Source organism: Tachyglossus aculeatus, chromosome 3 (assembly GCF_015852505.1).
Source record: "Tachyglossus aculeatus isolate mTacAcu1 chromosome 3, mTacAcu1.pri, whole genome shotgun sequence".
In the NCBI taxonomy this organism is placed as follows: domain Eukaryota; kingdom Metazoa; phylum Chordata; class Mammalia; order Monotremata; family Tachyglossidae; genus Tachyglossus; species Tachyglossus aculeatus.
Window position 1 is genome coordinate 63232875 of NC_052068.1, and position 25691 is coordinate 63258565.

Sequence of the window (25691 nt, forward strand, 5' to 3'; positions counted from 1 at the left end):
GCACGGTCTTGGGAGTCAAAAGGACCTGGGTTTTAATCCCAGCTCTGCCACTTGTCTGCTGTGTGACCTTGGGTAAGTCACTTCACTTCTCTGGGCCTCAGTTACCTCATCTGTAAAATGGGGAGTGAGACTGTGAGCCCCATTTGGGGCAGGGACTATGTCCACCTTGATTTTCTTGTATCCACCCCAGTGCTTAGTACAGTGCATGGCACATAGTAAGCACTTAACAAATATCACAATTATTATAGTTATTATTATTATTATTATTATTATTAAGTGACTTGCCCGAGATGGCACAGCAGGTAAGTGGAGGAGTCAGGATTAGTGACTTAGGAGAAGCAGCGTGGCTCAGTGGAAAGAGCCTGGGCTTTGGAGTGAGAGGTCAGGGGTTCAAATCCTGGCTCTGCCGATTGTCAGCTGGGTGACTTTGGGCAAGTCACTTCTCTTCTCTGGGCCTCAGTTACCTCATCTGTAAAATGGGGATTGACTGTGAGCCCCCCGTGGGACAACCTGATCACCTTGTAACCTCCCCAGCGCTTAGAACAGTGCTCTGCACACAGTAAGCGATTTATAAATGCCATCATTATTATTATTATTATTAGTGCCCAGGTGCTCTGGTGCCAAGGCCTGTGCTCTTTCCTCTAGGCCACACCGCTACATCATGGAGGCTTCTCCCGATTATCCTGGCCTTAATAGGTTATCCCCATTTTACAAATCAGTGCTCTTAAAAAGGAACTGTCATCCTGAGCACACACTGCCTTTTATTGTACTATAGTAAGGCATAATCGACCTCTCTAGACAGGCCCATGCATACAGACCCACCCTGAGACCGTTTGATTTTTTTTCAGGGATCAATCGGCATCCTCATTCCTGCTCATTTGCAAGTGGGCAGATTTCTGCCTGACACTGTTTAGGACATCTCTTTTCTAATGGCAGTGCAGTTTCCCCAAACATTGATTGTTCAGTCCTTAGGGTACCCAGGGATCTGTTGTGATTATTCATGCTTTATACGAAAGGACAGATGCAGAGGTCAGTGAGTGCCCCAAAGACACAAAGGGAATTAATGAGATGAGAACTCTTGATTCCCAAAGCTGTCCTCAGTCAGAAGGACCAAAGAGCCTATGTCATTTTTATTATTTCCCATCAGCCGCAGAGAGTGCATCTGCACTCACCCATATGTGTCCATAATGTAACTTTGTCATGTGGAAATTAGTGCAGGCTATATGCTGCATGGTTTATTATTATTAATAATAATAATAATAATAATGATGGTATTTGTTAAGCGCTTACTATGTGCCAGGTACTGTACTAAGCGCTGGAGTGGATACAAGAAAATTAGGTTGGACTCAGTCCCTGTCCCACATGGGACTCTATTAATTTATTTATTATTCTATTTATTTATTTTATTTGTACATATTTATTCTATTTATTTTATTTTGTTAATATGTTTTGTTTTGTTCTCTGTCTCCCCCTTCTAGACTGTGAGCCCGCTGTTGGGTAGGGACTATCTCTAGATGTTGCCAACTTGGACTTCCCAAGCGCTTAGTACAGTGCTTTGCCCACAGTAAGCGCTCAATAAATACGATTGAATGAATGAATGAATGAGGCTCACAGTCTCAATCCCCATTTTCCAGATGAGGGAAGTGAGGCCCAGAGAAGTGAAGTGACTTGCCCAAGGTCACACAACAGACAAGCGGCGGAACCGGGATTTGAACCCATGACCTTCTGATTCCCAGGCCTGTGCTCTACCCACTAAACCAGGCTGCTCCTCATCCTGCTTCTATTATTAGAATAGTAGAATTGACTGTGTCTGTGTAGTTGTTGCCTAAGTCGTTCCTTTCCTAGAGATGCATTTTGCTCCTTGTCAATACACCCCGTGGACCAATTATTATTTGATTTGACTGCTTCGTTCCATAATGAAAGCATAATAAAGGGGCAGAATGAAGGGACTGTGTTAGGAGGCCAAGGTTGTATTCTCAGCTTTGCCCCTGACTCATGGAATGAGTACAGAATTACTTAACCGCAACAATTTGTACCCTGCTTTTTCAACTGTGGAATGGGAGTAATTACATTATCCTCTGTCTCGCAAATCCAGTCAGTGAATGTCAGGAAAACACCTCATTACCCAACAGCTACTTCCATTCCAGGTTTTCTCTTCAATATGTTTGTGCCTCCCTCATTTATTGCAGGGTTTACATGGACCACCGGGTGACAAAGGAAACCGGGTGAGTCGGTCTCTGCGCTTCTTTTATTTGGTTACTAACGTCTTCATGATGAGGTGGAATGATGTTCCAAATGACCTATAGAGATTAGAAATGATTTACCCAATAAATCATTCTAAATGGAAGGCTTTTACAGTGCCGTGCAGTATCTTGTACCGTGCAGAAAAAGTTGAGTCATAATGAAGGGTGCATTTTTAGTGTGACAGGGAGATTCAGCAATTAACCCTCACATTAACAATAGTTATGTGTCTACTCTCTGAATTGCACTGAAAATGTTCCCCTTTCTGACAATATATCTTTGAAACTATTACTAAACTAGTCAAAGACTATCATCAATCCATTGAGGCTTATTGACTCCTGGCTCGTGTTTGACATATTTGGCTTTAAATTAATAATAGGTAGTATGGAAGCATGAATTGGCTATCTCTCTGTACCTGGTAATCACTGCAATTTTTTCTAGAAATGCCTCTTTAACCCTCTCCCTTCTAGTTCAACTAAGTCTTCAGAATCCATCTCAGGCTGGGGAGAAAATTCCCCTTCTTTCATTGTTTTGAGATCAAAAACATTTATCTAACAAAATCATGATTCCCGAGAGATGGGCTCATTCCACTAGCTAATTTTTCTCCTATAACATTTATTTCTTAAGACTTCTCTTTGTCTTTTTTCCTTTCATTAATAAAAGCGTAACTACGGTCTTAGAGCTCTGTCAGTTGGTTTTTGTTCATGGCTGAGTCCTTTGGGTCCTGCAAAAGTAGACAGGTTTAGTCTACCAAGATTTAGTTCTCCAAAGAGGCAGAGTGAAGGGTTAGAAGCACTGAATTTTGAGCAGTTTGGATTAATGAGCTAGTCCCTTGGAAGTTCCTCTGGAAAATATTTCTTATAACCCCCTGAAAGAGTTAGTCTGAGATGTTCGCTCCAGTGAACAAATTAAGAATGGATTACTTAGTGGTGGAAAAGAGTCAACTCTAGGGAATCCTGGAAATAATTCAATTATTTCACAGGCAAGCAGCTTTCCAGAATCAAATACCAGCCTTCTCTTTGGTCATTGGGTGTCACTGTTTCCTGCTTTCTAAGAATAATCTAATGCCGCAGCTGCTATCTAGTTCCTTACCTGTTTAGAAGACTTGTCCATTCAGGAGACTTCTTAAAGGATTGTCCTGGTCTGCAAGAAAGCTTCAAAACACATGAAGCGGACAGTACGAGAAACCCAGGTCTTAAATAGGGTGTGTTTGACACCAGAATTCCCGGAATATAAGTTAGATGTTTAGGCCACTTTAGGGAAACCCTTTTGGAGGGGATTCTTCTTACTAGAAAATGATTAATTAAAATCCTGACAGAAGCATGGTGGATTACCTCTTCACCAGAGACTGTGCTGCAGTCCTCATTTATCCTCTCAAAGTTTAACAGCAGGCATAGAAATCAAGACTTTCTCCTAGGACGTATGGTGGTGGAAACTATTAGGAAATTCACTACAACAGTCAGAATCATGAAAAATGGAAAAGGACCTGGATCCAACAGCCAACCTGCTGGGCTCTACGAGAACAGAGGGAACGTGCTGCTTAAGCACTAAAGTTTAAACTCTTCCCCAACTTTTGGTCCGCGGAAGAAATGCAGTCGTACTTCTACAATACCACCACCATCTTCAAGAAGAAAGGATCAGATCATGGCAGTGATCTGCCGGAGAGATCCTATCAATAATATGTCTGGATTAGCTATTCAAAAATAGCATTGATAGTGTTTCTGGAATCACAAAGTGATTCACACTGCAACATGGCACAGCGGACTTGATCCTTGCTATGCCTCAGACCCAGCTCAGCACTGAGACCTCTACCCAGTTTTCATAGACCTTATGAAACACTTGATCCATCAATCAATCAATCAGTGGTATTTATTGAGTGCTTACAATGGGCAGAGCACTGTACTAAGCACTTGGGAGAGTATCCGCTATCCTAAAAAAAAGTCCTCCCTTGCCCCCATGGCTCCCTCCTGTAGCACTTATGTACTTAGCTGTATAAGCTGTTACTTCCTATCTGTAATTTACTTAATCACCAGTCTTCCCCGATCAATCAATGGTATTTATTGAGCACTTATTATTCATTCATTCAATCATATTTATTGAGTGCTTACTGTGTGCAGAGCACTGTACTAAGCACTTGGGAAGTACAAGTTGGCAACATATAGAGACGGTCCCTACCCAACGGCAGGCTCACAGTCAAGAAGGGGGAGACAGACAGCAAAACAAAATATATTAAAATAAAATAAATAGAATATATATGTATTATGGGAGACCACTGTACTAAGCACTTGGGAGACTGCAAAACAACAGAATTAGCAGACACAATTTCTGTCCATGACGAGCTTATAGTCTAGAGGAGGAGATGGACGTTAATGTGAATAAATAAATAATTTATAATATATAATTTAAAGATACGTACATAAGTGCTGTGGGTTAGAGGTGAGGCGGATATCAAATGTCCAAAGGTCACAGATCCGAGTTCACAGAAGACCAGACATGACCAGATTTTATATTACCAGAATATTGGGGAACTGGAAATTACTTAACAAAGCCATCATTATTATTATTATTATTATTAAGTGCTTACTATGTGCCAAGCACTGGGTTAGATACAAGGTTATCAGGTTGTCCCACATGGAGCGCACATTCTCAATCCCCATTTTACAGATGAGGCACGGAGAAGTGAAGTGACTTGCCCAAGGTCACACAGCAGACAAGTGGCAGAGCTGGGATTAGAACCCATGACCACCGACTCCCAAGCCCGTGCTCTTTCCACTAAGCCATGTTTCTTCTCAAATTTGGCTGCCATAGACAATTCACAGAAGCTCTGAGGGTATTTCATGACAGCAGGAAATGGACAGTATGAAGACCTCAATTATTGAACCCTTATAGACAGAGTGTGATGGATGCCAGAATTCCTGCAATGTAGGTTAGATGTCAAGACTGCTCTAAGGAAGTCATTTAGGAGGGGATCCTTCCCACTAGAAAGTCTGCTGCATTTTCCATTGCCGATGGCATAAAGCAGGTGTGTTTATTCTGTTGTACTCTCCCAAGCGTTCAATACAGTGCTCTGCACACAGTAAGCAATCAATAAATACGGCTGCATAGTTGACTCCAGTCCCACTCAATTTATTTTATGCCAGCATGCTGGGAGGTGCAACAAGAGACTTCGGAGCAGGTGTTACAATATGCTTCTTTATGTCTGCAAAATTCTTCCAACTCAACAGTCCTCGAGCGTAATCAGAAGCCCTAGAGGCAATCATTCCAGAATCGCTGTAAGATGACTGCAACCCAGAGGCACGCACCGAAGAATCAATCAATCAATTTATTGAGCGCTTACCGTGTGCAGAGCACTGTACTAAGCGCTTGGGAAGTACAAGTTGACAACATATAGAGACGGTCCCTCCCCAACAGTGAGCTCACAGTCTAGAAGAAGACCTGCAAAGGATTGTAAATCACTTTATCGAATCAGCCAGGCGTTATGGGTTGATGAGCTATTTAAAGAAAAACCAAGATGATATAATGTATCACCCTTACACACAACCAAAAATTTATACGGGCAGCACAGAGCTAAATGCCGACACGGAATCATGTTACCTAGGCAACACACTGACCATCGATGCAGTGGTAGACAAGGAAGTAGAAAACAGAATCCAAAAGGCCAGCACAGTGAGAGCTGGGCTGAAGCAGTGTGGCTCAGTGGAAAGAGCCCAGGCTTTGGAGTCCGAGGTCATGGGTTCAAATTCCGGCTCCCCCACTTGTCAGCTGTATGACTTTGGGCAAGTCACTTAACTTCTCTGCGCCTCAGTTACCTCATCTGTAAAATGGGATTAAGACTGTGAGCCCCCCGTGGGATAACCTGATCACCTTGTAACCTCCCCAGTGCTTAGAACAGTTCTTTGCAAGTGCTTAATAAATGCTATCATTATTATTAGTAGTAGTATTATTAGTATTACACTGATGCCACATCCAACTCAAGTCATTTATGAGCACATGGCAAGACAGGGATCACAATCAGTAATGTTCTGGAACTATGTCATCTTCTTAGCTCTAAACACAGCTTTGTTCTGAGGAAACGCGGGGGCCGGGGGGGAAATGAACAACAGCAGGATACTCAAATAGCTGCCGTATAGAGCGCTGAACCTAGGAAACTGAAAATAAGGAAGACAGAGGAAATATTTTAAAGATGTGGTGAAACAAAACCCCAGCTGAAAACTGGGGATCAGTTGCAGAGGACAGAACAGCATGGCGCACTGCTCGTTCTCTACAAATGACTCTTTTTGGGCAAGTCACTTAACTTCTCTGTGCCTCAGTTACCTCATCTGTAAAATGGGGATTAAGACTGTGAGCCCCCGAGGGACAACCTGATCATCTTGTAACCTCCCCAGTGCTTAGAACAGTGCTTGGCACATAATAAATGCTTAATAAATGCCATCATCATCATCATCATCTTGAGCAAACGTTTCCTGAAGAGCAAGAGAGAAGGTGTCCAAAACAGAGCCAGGCATTACAAATAGCAAAGATGACACCATACGTTGTGACCAGGTTCATGGTTCCCACAGTGACTGGAGGAGGGAAAAGACAAAAATCTTTCAATGCTGTGGGAAATTTTTTGGTAAGTGCAGCCTTTGATCTAATTTTGGGGGGGATGATAGGCTGGAGTCCCTGGAGGAATTAGGATAATTCCGAGCAAGCGGTGTGTTTGCCAAGGAATAAGCAGCCATGAACTACCCAACTGAAAAAGCTCAGATTCATGCAGTGAAACTGAACTCGTCATCTTTATAAATGCTCTGTCTGCTCTTTCTCCTTAGTTTGGGAACATGGAGAGGCGTGGGGAGTGTCTGTGTTCTTTGCTCTTTCAGGTGCACCTTGTCCCCTTATCCCATCCTCCTGTCTGCCTTTATTGTTTGGGTCCTCTCTCCTCCTTTTATATGCCTAAAACCTCCTCTTTTTTCCTGGATTATCCTCTTTTCCATCCCAGCATTAAATCCTGGGTGGCTTTTCCCAGTTAACCCTTCTCCCATTTTTTCAACCTTAAAATGTATTTTTTTACCCAATTTTTCTTCTCCTTTTTCTTCCCCCTCAAACCTGCGCTGCTTGATTTTATCTGCACCCTCTAACCCTGAGCAACTAGACACTAAATCAAATTCCCTCATGGGTACTGCCACTTCCCCCTAAATCATTAATAGCATCAGAAAACATGATCCATCAATATAGCAATAGATTTTTTTCAAGTAAAATCGGTCCACACACTGTAGTGTAGGTTGTCAGAGTTTCTACTTAAATTTGGTGAAAGTAAAAGGCTAATCACACTCCTGTGGATAGAAATATTTTCATCTTTCCTAGAGAAGGATCAAAATGTCCCAAACTAGTTAGGAAAAATGTATTTAAATGTTGTGCTAGGAACTGTGAATCTATCAGACGGGCTTTATTTCCTGCTCGTGGGGAATGGGCGACACACCACACCATCAGGTCACACGGTAGACTAGTGGCAGGGCTGAAATTAGGATGCATGTCAACCAATCAATCAATGGCATTTATTGAGCACTTACTGTATGCAGAGCACTGTTCTGAGCGCTTGGGAGAGTACAATATAACAGAATTGGTAGATACGTTCATTCTTTCAATTGTATATATTGAGCACTTATTGTGTGCAGAGCACTGTACTAAGCGCTTGGGAAGTACAAGTCGGCAACATCTAGAGACGGTCCCTACCCAACAACAGGCTCACAGTCTAGAAGGGGCAGACAGACAACAAAACAAAACATGTAGACAGGTGTCAAAATTGTCAGAACAAATAGAATTCCCTGCTCACCCAAGCTTACGGTCTAGAGGGGGAATACAGACATCTATATAAATTACTAAATTACAGTTGTCCTCTGACTGTGCTCTTTCCACTAGCCATGTTGCTTCCCAAAGTCGCTATCTCCCATCCACATAAGAAAGCGTGATAGGGCCCTTTAGGGATGGACCACAGTTTGGAGCAAAATATCTTTAGGGATGGACCACAGTTTGGAGCAAAATATCTTAAGGGCAGCCCTCGAGGGAAGAAACAAGAAGGAACATGTATGCAGCCCAAAGCCTGCGGAATACTTTGCCCAGGGACAATCTCCCAGTAACATGAGGTAGAATGACCATTATCCCATGACCTTGGTATTCCTGCCGAACAGAAACACAAAACCAATACCACTCACTTGATTTCTGTAGCCCCTTCTGGTCACATTCTAGAGGGTCAGGTGGCAGAGGAGATTTTCAAATTGGTAGAATCCATTTTTTTCAAAACATTTTGGTGGCAGTTTTTAATTTTTTTTTCTGTTTCTGATCTTTATAAAATGGATGATCCTAAAATTTTGATGTATTTTTTTTTTTCTCGGACTTAACTATTATTTGCAGGGGGAGAGGGGGAAGAAAGGCTCTAGGGGGCCTAAAGGGGATAAGGGAGACCAAGGAGCGCCTGGATTAGATGCCCCCTGTCCATTGGTATGTTCTGATTTCTCAAATGTATTGTTTTAAGGTTTGCGACTTGGAAAGAAAGAAGGAAAACTTTAATCCTAAATGTGGGGTGATGGTTAGACTGATGATTTGGTGGAACTCCTGAGTGCTTTCAATGGGCTTTAAAGTTACAACAGCCCACTCCCCACCCCCAAAATCTGGCGAAATCCCCTTTTTGAAGGTGTTTAGGAGTACGGAATTAAGAGGAATTGGCTCTGTTTCCCCCAGTTAGGGGATCAATTTTTGTAACAGGGTATGTTGTTTACACCAAAAGTTAGAGCCAAGATTTCCTTCTTTGTTTCTTCGAGACCTCTGTTGCCCTGGAGGAGTCTTGAGCCAGCCATGGCCCTGGTCAGTGAGGTGGGGCTCCCCAGAAGACCTGTCTCAATCAATCAATCAATCAGTTGTATTTATTGAGCCTTTATTTTGTGCAACTCTGGAGCAGAGTGCAGTCAGTGAAGCGGCTGGGCCATTTTGCTACGCTCACTCCTCCGAACACGAGGCACTTCCGTCAACTTCTGCAGCAGACCAGAAATGACATTCTCTCTCTCTAGAGAATAGGAGGCAAAAGCCTAACAAACTGAAGCAAGAAATCTCATTCCCCCCCGAAGGGTTTTTCCTGCTGAAAATGTTATTTACTGGAGAGAGAAATTGGGCATCAAAAGGAGCTTTCTTAATCTTAGCCCCTGAAGGCTCAGAGAGGAAATTCTCCAAGAGAGCAGAAATGGTTGCCTCTGGTTGATGAAGCCAACGAGTGTAAAATCATTTACGTGAAGGCCACTGGAGTTGTGGCTGGAGAGTCCTGTGACCATGCGGCGGGAACACCAGGGCCTCTCCTCTCCTTTCCTGGGACAGAGCTGGCAGGTTTTGACCAGAATAATCATCGTGGTTGATTTCGTGAACAGGGACATCGAGGTTTTAAAGGAGAGAAAGGGGAGCCGGGGTTACCAGGGCTGGACGGATTGGATGCCCCGTGCCCATTGGTATGACAATTCCTTCCCTTTCCTGCCTGGTTCTGTTTGCTTTTGTGGGCTTGTTGCCAGTACGCCCTGTATGATCCCATTTTCCTGTGCTCCTGTCCCTGCCTGATCCAGTCAACAACCCTTAAGCCTGTTTGTCACTCATTACTTCAAACTGCCATTTTCCCTTTTCCAACTTCCCCACCCCACAGATGCCCAGCCAATACCAATAATCCTTATACAAGTGTGCTTCTTCCTTCCCCTTCCCCTTCAGGGCCATGAGATCTAATTTGCTAAACTGTCCCTAGCTGCCCACCTGCCTCCATTTGAAAAAGAGACACTTCATTGCCCCCATTTTCGATGAAGTCTCCCGTCCAGGAGATTCAATCAGTTAATCGTATTTATTGGGTGCTTACTGTGTGCAGAGCACTGTACTAAGCGTTTGATGTAGCATCAGTCCAAGCTCCAGAGCCTGGCAAGTAGTCTGGTCACTTTGGCCTTGTGCAGGAGACTGATAGGCCAGCTACAGAAGCATCATGACCTAGTGGATAGAGTTTGGGCCTCAGAGTCAGAAGGACCTGAGTTCTAATCCCAGCTCCACCACTTGTCTGCAGTGTGATCTTGGGCAAGTCACTTCACTTCTCTGTGCCTCAGTTACCCTATCTGTAAAATGAGAATGAAGACTGAGCCCCATGTGGGACTTGGAGTGCGTACAACCTATTTGGTCTGTATTTATTTCAGTGCTTAGTACAGTGCCTGACACATAGTAAGTGCTTAACAAATACCATTAAAAAATCAACCAATAGTATTTATTATTAATTTGGACCTTCAATTGTTCTGGGATCTCCCCTTCCAGGGTTCATTCCTCCCCTCTCCCTTTCCTCACAACTATGCGGGGCAGGGATTGTGTCCAACCTGATTATCTTGTATCTACCTCAATACTTAGTACGGAGCCTGGCACAGAGTAAGGGCTTAACAAATACCATAAAAAAACCTAGAAGACCAGGGTCTAGGATAAGTTTGCCAGCAGTCCTTTCAGATAGTTAAAGCAAGTGGGTTACAAATGACTCTTGTCCCAGTCCCCAAGAGGCCTTCTATTATTTAAAGAATCCTCTTTGAAGGGCCTCTTAGCCATCCTTACTCAACAGCATTTGCCCTCCTGAAAAACCATCACAGGTCCTGCGAATGGAGGAGACAGAAGAGACCCTTAACAGGTTGGGATAAGAAGAGATTTGGAGGATGTGAGACACTCGAGGAGAGTGGATATGGGAAAAGTAGGATGACAATGGAGGGATTTAATTATGCCCTCCTCATGAGTTGACCCAAATTGCCAAACTTTAGCCTGGCACCAAATAGCCCAGCTTGGCATACGGTAGTCTTCTCAGAGGCTTCGGCTCTTTTCCCTTTTCATTTCCCACATTTAATGGCATTTAATGGTATTTATTGAGTGCTTACAATGTGCAGAGTATTTTATGAAGCACTTGGGAGAGCACAATAGAGAATATGTTTCTCGACGGTGAATCGATTCAGGTAGAAATCTTTCCCCTCCTGATATCAGAGTTCAATCATGCAGCGTAAATGATGGTGTATATCTTTGAAGAAAGTAATAATAATTATAATTAATAGTTATGGTACTTGTTAAGGGCTTCGTCAAACACTTTTCTAAGCACTGGGGTGAATACAAGATAATTTAGGTTGGAGACCTTCCCTGTTCCACATGGAGCTCACAGTCAGAGTAGGAAGGAGTAGGATTTAATCCTCATTTTACAGGTGAGAAAAATGAGGCACAGAGAAGTTAAGTGACTTGCCCATGGTCACACAGCAGACCAGTGGCAGAGCCAGGATTAGAACCCAGATCCTCTGACTCCCAGACACATGTTCTTTATATTAGGTTGCGCTACTTCCCAAAGGAGCTATGGGGAAAAGTTAATTATCTCCCAAATCAACAATGATTGCTCTCTCAAGGGCACTTCTAAGTATGTCCTGCAAGGAGATTTCCCTCAACCCCTTGAAAACCTTAAGGAATAATCTATTATTGTTATTGTTGTTATTATTATCACATTTGTTAAATGCTTACTATGTGTCAAGCACTGTTTTAAGTGCTGGGTAGCCACAATCCCTGTCCCACATGGGGCTCATAGTTGAAGTAGGAGGGACACTAGGTATTTAATCCCCATTTTACAGTTGAGGAAACTGAGGCACAGAGAAGTTAAGTAACTTGCCCAAGGTCACCCAGCAAGCAATTGACAGAGCCGGGATTAGAAGCCAGGATTTCTGAGATTCCCATTCTCGTGCTCTTTCCACTAGACCATGCTGCCTCTCTAATCCAATCCATTGTCTTCTCACACCCAAACAGTAGGAGTGTTGAATGAGTTTGTTTCTTTCCCCCAGCATGCTGAAATGCATCAATCCTACTGCTGCTACTGATTTCCTAGTCTCCTAAGCAATGTGCATGCAGTCAAGTCACTAACGGTTTTCAAACATGGACTCTTCTGAACCCAGCTCTTCCCCATTAATAATCAGCAAGATTCTCCTTCCCTCTGCAAAATTGACCTGCCCTGAACTCCTCCTGTGATCCAATCTCCTCCCATGATCCTCTGATTCTGCAAATCATAGCTCTTGATCTTCCTGCTCTTTTCCCGTACCCGTAACTTTCCATTTCCCTCTGAACTGCACCATACTCTTCATGCCTCCTGTCTAGTGTGTACCAATGGGAACTCCCATCTTGCCAAAGGGCTCCATTCCTTGTCGAAGGGTCTGTGGCGCTTAATCTCCGCAGCCCTAGAAATCTGGAAGGTGGGGAAGGGAAATCACTTGAAAATGATTTTACCCCGCCCCTGAAAAACTCCCCAAGGAAACGATTTGGTTCTTAGATGATCGTCTCAAATAACATTTCATTTGAAAGCGTTTATCTGATTCTGGAAAATATACCCATTTCTACAAGAAAATGAACCCTTTTAAATGAAATGTTATTGAAGATGATCGTTTAAGAATATTTGCCCTTTTCCTCCCACGCTGCATCTGTGTGAGACCATTGTTCACTCTTCTTACTAGGGCACGATTCAGTCCCACGATTTCAATACTATAGATAAAACTCATTTAAAGCAGCTGCATTGAGGACTTGAGAGGCTCAAGTCTCCTCTAATTATATTTTGGGTAAAACTTGTCAATACCCCAGTGACTACTTGTGTTTTCGCATTTGGGGACTGACCAGTTCATTCACCTGAAAAACCATATATCTTCCCACAAAGAGACCCCTCCGAGGCTTCTAAACCAGTATCCAACGGTCGATGCAAACACTGGTGGTTTCGGAGCATAGATCATATCGCTAGTACCTTGGCTTGACATTTCATTTAAAATAATACAATTCTTTATTTTCTGTGCCAAGGGGAGAGCCATGTTGCACATAATGGGAATGTGTCTGTTTATTGCTATGTTGTACTCTCCCAAGTGCTCCGTACAGTGTTCTGCATACAGTAAGCACTGAATAAATATGATTGAATGAATAAATAATGCAAAATAGGGATGGAAGTTTGAATCCCCTGTGGTCAGGTTGGGTGACAGGGGTTAGATACCCGAGAGCAATGGTGCCTGAGGTAGATGAAGGGACCACAATGGGGTAATAAGTTGGAATGAGACAAGCTCACAGCCAAAGAGGTGTTTTAAAAAAGCAGTCTCTTGCAGACAATGCACAAAAGGGATCACCTAAAAGTACCTCCACAAAGTATTTCCTGCTTCCCGACAGGAAATGGATTTAATCAGTCAGTCAGTCAATTGTATTTATTGAGCACTTATTGTGTGCAGAGCACTGTACCAAGCTCTTGGGAGAGTCCAATAGAACAATAAACACACATCAATCAATTATATTTGTTGAGTGCTTACTGTCTGCAGAGCACTGTACTAAGCTCTTGGGAGAGTACAAAATAACAGAACTGGTAGACATATTCACATGGCAACTCTGGAATTCATACTGAAATATGAGCCCACCTTCCTTGTACACCATGACTCATCCTAGGAAGACATGAACTCATTTGCCAATGGAAATCTTGTTCCTTATCTGAGAGAGCACGTTCTAAACAGGTTGAATCCCCTGTCAGTAAATTGAGACACTTGGACTTCCCAGGGCTTTAGAGTTGCGATACACAGCCCAGCCATGATGCAGCATTACCACATCCTTGCACTTTGTCTCACCTAAAATTGGAATTTGCAGATTCCCTTCTTTTGGGCAGACGTAGCTGCATCTTGATTATAAAGCAGTACAAGGTTTTTACAGGCATAACTCCCATCCCCCACCTCCAGCTCTACTCTGAATTCATCAGAAGGCAATGTAAGTACTTTACTGTATGGGTAGCTCAACTAAGGTGATTTAGGAATATTGCCTGAACGCTCCCAATAATTTTGGGGGTGCTTCCATCTTTGATTCATCCTGCTTGCATGTACACCTCCAGTCAGAAGCACACTGTGGTGTACGTAGTTGAATCGAAGATAGTAATGGGCTGAAATAGGGATTTCTTCTCAGACGAGTGATCTTTGTGCACATCCCACCCCACCCCAGTAAGCAGGGTAGAAAGTGCCCCCCCCAGACTGTTCTGCATGTGTTGGATTTGCTCCCAACCAAAAATAATAATGATAGTATTTGTTAAGCGCTTACTATTTGCCAAGCACTTTTCTAAGCACTGGGGGAGATACAAGGTCATCAGGTTATCCCACGTGGGGCTCACAGTCTTCATCCCCATTTTCCAGATGAGGGAACTGAGGAACAGAGAAGTTAAGTGACTTGCCCCAAGTTACACAGCTAAGTGGCAGTTGGGATTGGAACCCATGACCAGTGACTCCCAAGCCCATGCTCTTTCCACTGAGCCATGCTGCTTCTCTTACAAAAATGGTTTGGAAGGGGTGCACCACCCCTTTGAGGACCATTTCTGGGTAAGTGGGAAAGGGGTCATGGGAAAAGAAGGAAAGGAGTGTGACTTTTGACCATTTGGAAATGGCAGCTTCTCCCATGGCTCTTGGGTTCCGTGGCCCTTCTGCAGTCATCCATGCCTGTCTGCCACCTCTGGGGCTTCAGTTCCCAGGTCCTTCCCTGGAAAGGGGAAGGAGGCATGAGATGACACCAGGAAGGAGGGAGGATTGGAGGCATTAAGGTGGTGAACAATCCAGGACAACTAGATGTCACCCTTAGCAGAGGCTTCTGAGTCTTGCTAAAGGATTTAGGCTGCCTGACTTTGAGCAGGGTAAGTGTGACAATATCTCCCCATCAGAAAACTGAGGCATAGAAGAGGAAGAAAGAAGAAAACATAATGTGTACAAACCGATCTGCATGCTCACATAGATATATCTGGGATAGTCATCAGTCCTGATCAGGCTTTTTTATGGTATTTGTCAGGCGCTTACTATGTGTCAAACACTGCTCTAAGCCGGTACATTTAATTAGGTCAGACACGGTCCCTGCCCTGCGTGGATTTTCCAGTCTAAGCAAGACTTGAAAATGCTCGTGATTGTTTTATTAGTAAAGTTTTCCCACCTTCCTGCTATATATCCATCTAAGGTTCTGAGGTCTTTCTGCTTTATTCCTCTAATGTAGGGAGAAGATGGCTTGCCAGTTCAGGGATGCTGGAATAAGGTAAAATGCTCTGGAGAGTTGGAATACGTTAGTGATTTTGCTGCATTTTGCATATGTGTTTGTCTTTCTAACAATGTTGGGGGTTAAATAATGAAATACATTGCCAAACAACCACTCCAGACAAGGACCTCCTCTGGTCTTTTGACATGCTGTTGTCATGGGATCAGGAGAATCATGTAGGGTTCTCGGCTTCCTGTCCAGGAAAGAAGAGGGGACAATTGTTTCTGTTTGTAACCTTGTCCCCCTGTGTCAATCATTCAATCGTATTTATTAAGCACTTACTGTGTGCAGATCACTATAAGTGCTCAGCGCTTAGAACAGTGCTCTGCATGTAGTAAGCGCTTAATAAATGCCATCATTATTATTATTTACTAAACACTTGAGAGAGTACACTATAACAGTTTAATAGAGTTGGTAGTCACATTCCCTCCATGTGAGCTTACTGTCTAGAAGGGGAGACAGATTTTAATATAAATGCATAAATTATGGATACGGACATAAGTGCTGTGGGGCTGAGGGAGGGGTGAATAGAGGGAGAAAATACAAGTGCAAGGGCAACATATTACTCCCTCTCCATCCTTTGCCCTCGGGAGCCAAGGACTGTATCTGAACTGCTATCACTGCTGCCTGCCCCACTAGAGCCAGAGGCCAGAACAGAGCTCTGGTTTGTCCAGGTTTACACAATCAATCAATCGATTAATCAATAGTATTTATCGAGTGCTTACTCTGTGTGGAGTACTAAATGCTTAAGAGAGTACAATATAACAAACAGACACATTCCCTGTTCACAACAAGCTCACAGTCTGGAGTGAGGAGACAAATGTTGAAATAAATTTTGGATATGTACCGAAGTGTTGGGGGGCTGAGGGTAAGGTGAATACCGAGTGTTTAAAAGGTACATGCTTGGCTCATAGTAAGCGCTTAACAAATGCCATTATTGTTATTATTATTATTATTTTTACAAATCCAAGTGCAGAGGGGTGCAGAAGAAAGGAGGACTTAGTTGGGGAAGGCCTCACCTAAGAGATTCATTCAATCATATTTATTGAGCGCTTACTGTGTGCAGAGCACTGTACTAAGCGCTTGGGAAGTACAAGTTGGCAACATATAGAGACAGTCCCTACCCAACAGTGAGCTCACAGTCTAGATGTTATTTTAATAATAATAATAATAATAATAATGGCATTTATTAAGTGCTTACTATGTGCAAAGCACTGTTCTAAGCACTGGGGAGGTTACAAGGAGATCAGGTTGTCCCACGGGGGGCTCACAGTCTTAATCCCTGTTTTACAGATGAGGTAACTGAGGCACAGAGAAGTTAAGTGACTTGCCCAAAGTCACACAGCTGGCAATTGGCAGATCCGGAATTCGAGCCCATGATCCCTGACTCCAAAGCCCGGGCTTTGAGGGAGGGAAGAGTGGTGGTCTGTGGTAAATGAAGCGGGAGGGAGTTTCAGGCCAGAGGGAGGACATGGACAAGAGATCAGTGGTGAGATAGAAAAGATGGAGGAACAGTGAATAAATTGGCATTGGAAGAAAAAAACGAGTGGGTTGGGTTGTAGTAGAAAACTGTTGAGGTATGATAGCCTGGTGTAGTAGATAAACAGCCAGCCTGGGAGTCAGAAGGTCATGAGTTCTAATCCCAGCTCTGCCACTTATCTGCTGTGTGACCTTGAGCAAGTCACTTCACTCTTCTGTGCTTCAGTTCCTCATCTGTAAAATGAGGATTGAGACTGTGAGCCCCACATGGGACAAGGACTGTGTCCAACCCAGTTTGCTTGTATCCACCCCAGCGCTTAGCACAGTGCCTGGCACATACGGCGCTTAAAAAATACCAAAATTATTATTATTAGGAGGGTTAGCTGATTGAGTGCTTTAAAGCTGATGGTAAGAAGTTTCTGTGTGATGCAGAGATGGGTGGGCAAACACTGGAAATTCTTAAGGAATGGGGATAAATGGACTGAACTTTTTTTAAAGAAATGATCTAGACAGCAGAGTAAAGTAAGAACGGAAGCGGGGAGAGACAGGAGGCAGGGACACCAGCGAGGGGGCTCATGCAGTAATCAAGAAGGGATATGAGAAGTGCTTGGAACAGTGAAGTAGCATTTTGGATGGAGAGGAAAGGGCAGGTTTTAGCGAGGTTGTGAATGTAGAACCGAAAGGAATTGGTGACAGACTGAACATGTGGGTTGAGTGAGAGAGATGAGTCAAGAATAATACAAGGTTACGGGCTTGTGAGACAGGGAGGACGGTGGGGCTGTCTACAGTGTTGGAAAAGTCAGGGGCAGGACAGGGTTTGGATGGGAAGATGCAGAGTTCTGTTTGGACATGTTCAAAGTGAGGTATCAGCAGGAAATGCAAGTAGAGATGCCCTGAAGGCAGGAGGAAATGCAAGACTGCAGAGAAGGACAGAGGTCAAGGCTAGAGAGGTAATTTGGAGAATTATCCATGTAGAAATGGTAGTTGAAGCTGTAAGTTAATGAGTTCTACAAGGGAGTTATGTAGATGGAGGAGACCCCAAACTGAGCCTTGAGGGACTCCCACAGTTAGAGGGTGGAAGGCAGAGGAAGAGCCTGCAAAGAAGACTGAGAAGGAGTGGCCAGAAAGTTAGGAGAACTAGGAAGGACAGTGTCTGTGATGCCACGGTTAGATAAGGTTTCAAGGAGAGGGGGTTGGCTCACAGTGACAAAGGCAGCTGAAAGGTGAAGGAAGATTAGGATGGAATAGAGACCGTTTGATTTGACAAGAAGGAGATTATTGGTGACCTTAGAGAGGACGGTTTCCCCGGAGTGAGGGGGGCAGAAGCAAACCCTAAATCTAGTAAAGGACTCACCCTTTAAACCAGACACATATAAAGATCTCTGATTAGACATGCAATCAGAATAAATTGTTTCCTTTTGTGGTTAACACAAAAGGACATGTGAGAGTCCCTTCCAGCTAACTCTCACTAGATTCATGCATTCAATCACATTTATTGAGTGCTTACTGTGTGCAAAGCACTGTACTAAGCACTTGGGAGAGAATAATATAACTACCTCTTCATTTGGGGCTCCTGGGGTGCAGCAACTCACCCCTGAACCATGTAAGGGGGCACAGAGGCTTCTCCAATTATGCTATTAAAGCAGGGGGTTTATTTTTGGGAGGGAACATAAGCTCATTGTGGGCAGCGAATGTACCCATTCATTTAATCATATTTATTGAACAGTTACTCTGTTCAGGTCACTGTAATAATACTAATGATAATAATAATATTTATTAAGTGCTTACTATGTGCTGAGTGCTGTTCTAAGCACTGGGATAGATACAAGGTTATCAGGTTGTCCCACATGGGGCTCACAGTCTTCATCCCCATTTTACAGATGAGGGAACTGAGGCCCAGAGAAGTTAAGTGAGAAGCAGCATGGCTCAGTGGAAAGAGCATAGGCTTTGGAGTCAGAGGTCATGGGTTCAAATCCCGGCTCCACCAACTGTCAGCTGTGTGACTTTGGGCAAGTCACTACACTTCTCTGTGCCTCAGTTCCCTCATCTGTAAAATGGAGATTAAAACTGTGAGCCCCCCGGGGGACAACCTGATCACCTTGTCACCTCCCCAGCACTTAGAACAGTGCTTTGCAGATAGTAAGTGCTTAATAAATGCCATCATTAATTAATTGACTTTCCCAAAGTCACACAGTTGACGAGTGGTGGAGCTGGGATTAGAACCCACGACCTTTGACTCCCAAGCCCGTGCTCTCTCCACGAAGCCACATTGCTTCTGCGTTTGGGAAAATACAAAACAGTAGACAGACACATTCCTTGCCCACAATGAGCTTACAGTCTACAGTCTACTCTCCCATGTGCTTAGTACAATGCTCTTTACACAGTAAGTGCTCAATACATATGATTGATTGACCAGCAGGCTGGAGAAGATTCTGCTACCAGATGGTGTTTCACATAGTAGGCACAGGACTGGAGGATGGGGTGGTCCTGTCAGCCCAGCTGGAGACCCCCAGCCCCTTGGCAGCCCGAGGATCCTGGAACAATTAAATTAAATTCATTCAATCGTATTTATTGAGCGCTTACTGTGTGCAGAGCACTGGACTAAGCGCTTGGGAAGTACAAGTTGGCAACACCTAGAGACAGTCCTTACCCAACAGTGGGCTCACAGTCTAGAAGGGGGAGACAGACAACAAAACAAAACATATTAACAAAATAAAATAAATAGAATAAATATGTAAGAAATGGCCCCAGAGGGGGTGTTCCAAATCTGGGGAACTTGTCCAACTGGTTCCTCCAAGCCCTGCCGAATCGCCAGTAGTTTGGGCCCTGGTTTCTGGGGCCTGGAGGCAATCCAATCCAACACAGGGCTCAGGGAAAAAAAAAAATGTGGTATTTGTTAAGCGCTTACTATGTGCTAAGCACTGTACAAAGAGCTGGGGTGGATACAAGCAAATTAAACCAAATCGAAGCAAATATGTTGCTGATTTGTACTTCCCATGCGCTTAACAGTAAGCACTCAACAAATGCGATTGAATGAATGAATGAAAATCAGGTTGGGTCCCTGTCCTGTGTAGGGCTCACAGTCTCAATCCCCATTTTATAGATAATAATAACAACAATAATTAATAATAATTGTGGTATTTTTTAAGTACTTACTGTATGTCAGGCACTGTACTAAGCACTGGAGTGAATAGAGAAGCGTGACTTCGTGGAAAGAGCACGGGCTTGGGAGACAGAGGACGTGGTAATCCCTGCTCCGCCACTCATCTGCTGTGTGACCGTGGGCAAGCCACTTAACTTCTCTGAGTCTGTTACCTCATCTGTAAAATGGGGATTAAGACTGTGAGCCCCACGTGGGACAACCTGATTACCTTGTATCTACCCCAGTGCTTAAAACAGTGCTCGGCACATAGTAAGCACTTAACAAATACCATAATTATTGTTATTATTATTATTATTTCAAGCAAATCAGGTTACAGTCCCTGACCCATGTAATAATAATAATGATGGCATTTGTTAAGCGCTTACTATGTGCGAAGCACTGTTCTAAGCACTGGGGCGGATACAAGGTGATCAGGTTGTCCCACGAGGGCTCACAGTCTTAACCCTCATTTAACAGATGAGGTAACTGAGGCCCAGAGAAGTTAAGTGACTTGCCCAAAGTCACGCAGCTGACAGTGAGCGGAGTCGAGATTTGAAGTCGGGAGTAGGACTCTCAATCTCAATCCCCATTTTACAGATGAGGTAACTGAGGCACAGAGAAGGGAAATGATTTACCCAAGGTCACACAGCAGACAACACAAGCCCTAAAAGGGCACGTTGCTGTTGGTGCCCCCAAGCATGCCAACCACCCTGTGTAAATTTGAACTGTGTACACAGCAGCCACCCCTCACCAAGATGGTGCTTTTCACCGGGTGCAAGAACAGGTTGAATATCACACTCTACCTTCCCCCACCTCCACTCCAACCCTCCCACTGCCCCAGAGGGTCAGTGTAGAGGAGGCTGATTCCTCCCGGAGGTGAACCCAGAGTTTATACTTCCCATTCCCCATTCCACACAGGGCCCAGGCCACGGTGTCGGCATTTAGCTTTAACCTATTCAGCAGGAACTTTCTGCCAAGGAACCTGAAACAGCACTTTCTACATACTAAAATTCGCTGTTATTAATCTTCACAGAACGAATGGGACGTAATTCAGCCGCATCACTTTCTCTTTTCGATATTCCATTAAATAGAGGTTGTTTCTTGCTTAAGCTACAATCCATAGTGTCTATAGATCCTCCCGAGAAGATGGAGGGCCATGAGAGCCTATTATTTGTGATAGCATATATTGAACCCATGAACCCTTGCAGTGAAGTTGCCCGTGATTACTAAAATTGACAAAACTCAAGCTTAGGTTCCCTTACTTATATATATATATATATATATATATATATATATACATTTATATATATATATGTGTGTGTGTTTCTGTGTGTGTGTATATGTATATTTATATATACACACATACATACATATACATACATGTATATATATATGTATGTAAGATTCCCTTTATATATAAACCTTACATACATATATATATATAACCTTATAACCTTAACCTTATAACCTTATAACTTTATATATATAACCTTACATACATATATATACATGTATATATATATACATGTATATGTATATATATATATATATATATATATATATATATACATATACACACACACACAGAAACACACACACAACCCCTGTTCCTTCCTTGTTTGAAGATAACACCCCAGATGGGTAGATTGCATCCATGTGTGAGTGTTATTAAAGCATATACAAAGCACAAGTATTGACTGTAAATTCCTTGTGGACAGGAAACATGTCTACCAATTCTGTTAGATTGTGGTATTAAGCACTTACAATGTGCCACTCACTGTACTGAACTCTAGGATGAAAACAAGCCAATCAGTGTGGACACAGTCCCTGTCCCACGTGGGGCCCACAGTCTTAATCCCCACTTTATAGAGGAGATAACTGAGGCACAGAAAAGTGAGGTGATTTGCCCAAGGTTACACAACAGACAAGTGGCAGAGTCCGGATTGGAACCCAGGTCCTTCTGACTCTTAGGCCCACACTCTATCCACTAGGCATGCTGCTTTGAACTCTCCCAAGAGCTCAGTTCAGTGCTCTGCACACAGTAAGTGCTCATTACATACTATTAATTTTAAAAATGGCATTTATTAAGCGCTTACTATGTGCAAAGCACTTTTCTAATCGCTGGGGAGGTTACAAGGTGATCAGGTTGTCCCACAGGGGGCTCACATTCTTAATCCCCATTTTACAGATGAGGTAACTGAGGCCCAGAGAAGTGAAGTGACTTGCCCAAAGTCACACAGCGGACAATTGGCAGAGCTGGGATTTGAACCTGTGACCTCTGACTCCAAAGCCTGTGCTCTTTCCACTGAGCCACGCTGCTTCTCTTATAATAATAAGATTAATAATAATAATAATAATAGATTGATTATTATCAGACAAGCTCTTCTATTCCGTTCAGCACTTAGAACAGTGCTTGGCACATAGTAAGCACTTAACAAATACCATCATTATTGGTATTATTCCTGTGTAACTATAGTTGCGCACCATTTCAATCAATCAATCAATCAATCATATTTATTGAGCGCTTACTGTGTGCAGAGCACTGTACTAAGTGCTTGGGAAGTATAAGTTGGCAACATATAGAGACAGTCCCTACCCAACAGTGGGCTCAAGAGAGAAAACCAGTCTTCTTCTCTCTCAAATTTCTAATGAGTCAAGTTTTTATTTTCTTTAGACATACAGAAATCAATTAATAGAGTTAATGAGGGAAGAAGTGGCCTTCAAACCAAGAGATGATTCGAAGTGGAGAAGACCTGGGTCCCTGGTGATCAGCAGCTGATGGGACATTAGAAATCAAGAGCGGAGAATCTGCAAAGTGGACAATACCCTTGCAGATAATCAGATGTCGACTGATTCCAATTCCAGTCACATTGGTTTCTTTCAAAACACTCAAAGCCTATGAGCCAGTTTGTTATTAGTCCTAGCAATTTCCTAAAGAAGTGGTTGAAGCTATTTGAGGAACCCTTCCAAGTAGTACATTATTCATAAATGCATTCATTCACTCGTAATTTGAGTGCTTACTGTATGCAGAGCACTATACTAAAAGCGTGGGAAAGTACAATGTCACAATAAACAATGACATTCCCTGACTACAACGAACTCTCAGTCTAGAATGTGGGAGACAGACATAGATACAGATAAATAAAATTACAGATATGTACATAAGTGCTTTGGAGCTGGGAGGGGGGAATAACAGAGGGAGCAAGTCAGGGTGACGCAGAAGGGAGTGGGAGATGAGGAAAAGTGGGGCTTAGTCTGAGCCTGCTCCCGATGGCTGACTTGGTTGGTTAACCTTCTGAGAATGATGATTCATCTAAAGGAGTTATGCCTCCTCATTTCTCCTCCCCAACTCCTGCAGTAATTATAATTTTGAGGGGAAAAAAGATAATTTTACTACTAGTGTTGGCGATGGGTGGAAGAGTGATAGGGGAAGCAAAGGCAGTGCCTGGGTGTGTCTTGCAGCCTTGGGCTCTAGAGACAAAACTTTAGCAGCCCCCACGTGTGGGGACCTTTAAGAAAGAAAAAGAAATATTCAAGAGCCTTTATTACTTGGTAAGATTTTTTAATAGTCGCTTCTGTGATTCGTAAAATTCCACTGCAACAAATAGCTCGGGTGTTTTATGAAAACAAAGCCTGCCATTTTATAAACAAATCAGCACACTACTGAGGCTGTGAACATTGCAAAACTGTATGCAAAGCTCTAGAGTGCTGGCTTGGTGCCTTTATCCTGATTTTGTGCTCATCATTTAAAAACCAAGATGTTTCCCATGCATAAATGCTACTACAGTATTACTCCAAAGGCAAGCAAGGGCTTTTGAGCAACTTTAGTACTAAAACTCAAAGGCTCATCTTCAATCAATCCATCCATGGATTGACTGCTAAACATGGATTGATTGCTAAGTGCTAAACATGGGATTAAGCAAATCAGTATGTACAACAGAAGCAAGACACATGCTCCTGCTTGCAAGGAGTTTACAGTTTAAAATGAGAGAGATTGTCTCCATTTGTTGCTAAATTGTACTTTCCAAGTGCTTAGTACGGTGCTCTGCACATAGTAAGTGCTCAATAAATAAGATTGAATGATCAATTTATAAACAGGGAGAACAGCAAGAACAAGAATATAGCAGAAAGTAGTACAAATACAGCAGTATGAAATAATGGATGAATGTATAAAAAAAGACATGAGTGCCAGGATTAGGAGTAAAATAAATAAGTACTAATGGAGTTATTACAACGGGAGCCCCACATAGGACAGGGACTTTGGCAAACCCGATTTACTTGTATCCACCTCAGCACTTAGTACAGTGCCTGGCACATTGTAAGGGCTTAGCAAATACCACAATTATTATTATTATTATTATTTTGAATTAATCAGGGCAAACTTCCTGGAGAAGAGAGGATTTTAGAAGGACTTTGAAGATGGGGAGAGCTGTGGTCTGGGAGATTTGGAAGGGGGAAGAGTTCCAGGCCAGCAGTGTGAGCAAAGAATCAGAGACGAGAGTTAGGAGTAAGGAACAGTTAGAAGACGAACTTGCTAGCGGGGAAGAGTGCAAACCGGGTGAAGAGCGTTGTTATGAAAGACCAGGAGAAGTGCCTTGGAGTCAATGATGAGGAGTCTCTACTTGATAAGATGGGAGATGGATAGCAATCTAAGCAACTGCTTAGCTAGAGAAGCCGCGAGGCCTAGGGAATAAAGCTCAGGCCTGGCATTCAGAAGACTGGGTTTCTAATCTCAGCTCCGCAACTTGTCTGCTTTGCAACCTTGAGCAAGTCACTTCAGTTGTGCCTCAGTTACCTCATCTGTAAAATGTGACTGTGAAGCCCATATGGAACAGTAACTATATTCATCCTGATTAGCTAGTAACTACTCCAGCGCTTAGTAGAGTGCCTGGCAAACGTTAAGCCCTCAACAAATACCTTAAAAGAAAAAAGACTGCACCCAAATAGTCTTGACAGCCAAAGCATTCCTCATTCCCACTTCTCTTTCCCCTTTACCATCTCCTATCAAACTTCAGGGAATACAGGTGGGAAATTTGCTGGAATAAGAACACAAGAAGGATCAGACTGTTGGTTGACCTCTCTCTTTCTGCTCCCAAGGCTACCATGCTGGCCCAAGCACTTGTCATATTGTGGCTGATTTACTGCATTGGCCACCTCACAGATCTCCCTGCCTCAAGTCTCCCACCCACACTTCAGCTGCCCACATTGTTTTTGAAAAAAATGCCATTCTTAATACATCTCCTCTCTCCTTCATTCATTCATTCATTCAATTATATTTATTGAGCGCTTACTGTGTGCAGAGCACTGTACTAAGCGTTTGAGAAGTACAAGATGGCAACATATAGAGACGGTCCCTACCCAACAACGGGCTCACAGTCTAGAAGGGGGAGACAGACAACAAAACAAAACATGTGGACAGGTGTCAAGTCAACAGAATAAATAGAAATAAAGCTAGATGCACATCATTAAGAAAATAAATACAATAGTAAATATGTACAAGTAAAATAAATAGAGTAATAAATCTGTACAAACATATATACAGGTGCTGTGGGGAGGTTGCTAATGGTTGCCCATTCCTCTCCACATCAAGCAAAAATTCCTGACCATTCACCTAAAGGTACTCAGTCAACTCTCTCCCTCCTATTTAGTTACTCTCCCCCCATACACCCCAAGATCAACCATTTACTGTGCCTCATTCTCAACTCTCCAGCTACAAATTTCCCGTTCACCCCCTTTCCACAGCTGGGTATTCCCTCTC

General features: G+C 43.1%; 1 protein-coding gene across 1 annotated transcript in view; it reads left to right on the forward strand.

The window, feature by feature from the left end:
- Nucleotides 1-25691, forward strand: part of COL13A1 (collagen type XIII alpha 1 chain) — a 215184-nt gene that overhangs the window by 188135 nt on the left and 1358 nt on the right. The window contains exons 40-42 of the mRNA XM_038744032.1: nt 2190-2225; nt 9636-9713; nt 15274-15312. Of these exons, the coding sequence (XP_038599960.1) occupies nt 2190-2225; nt 9636-9713; nt 15274-15312 (153 nt within the window). The remainder of the gene's footprint in view (nt 1-2189; nt 2226-9635; nt 9714-15273; nt 15313-25691) is intronic.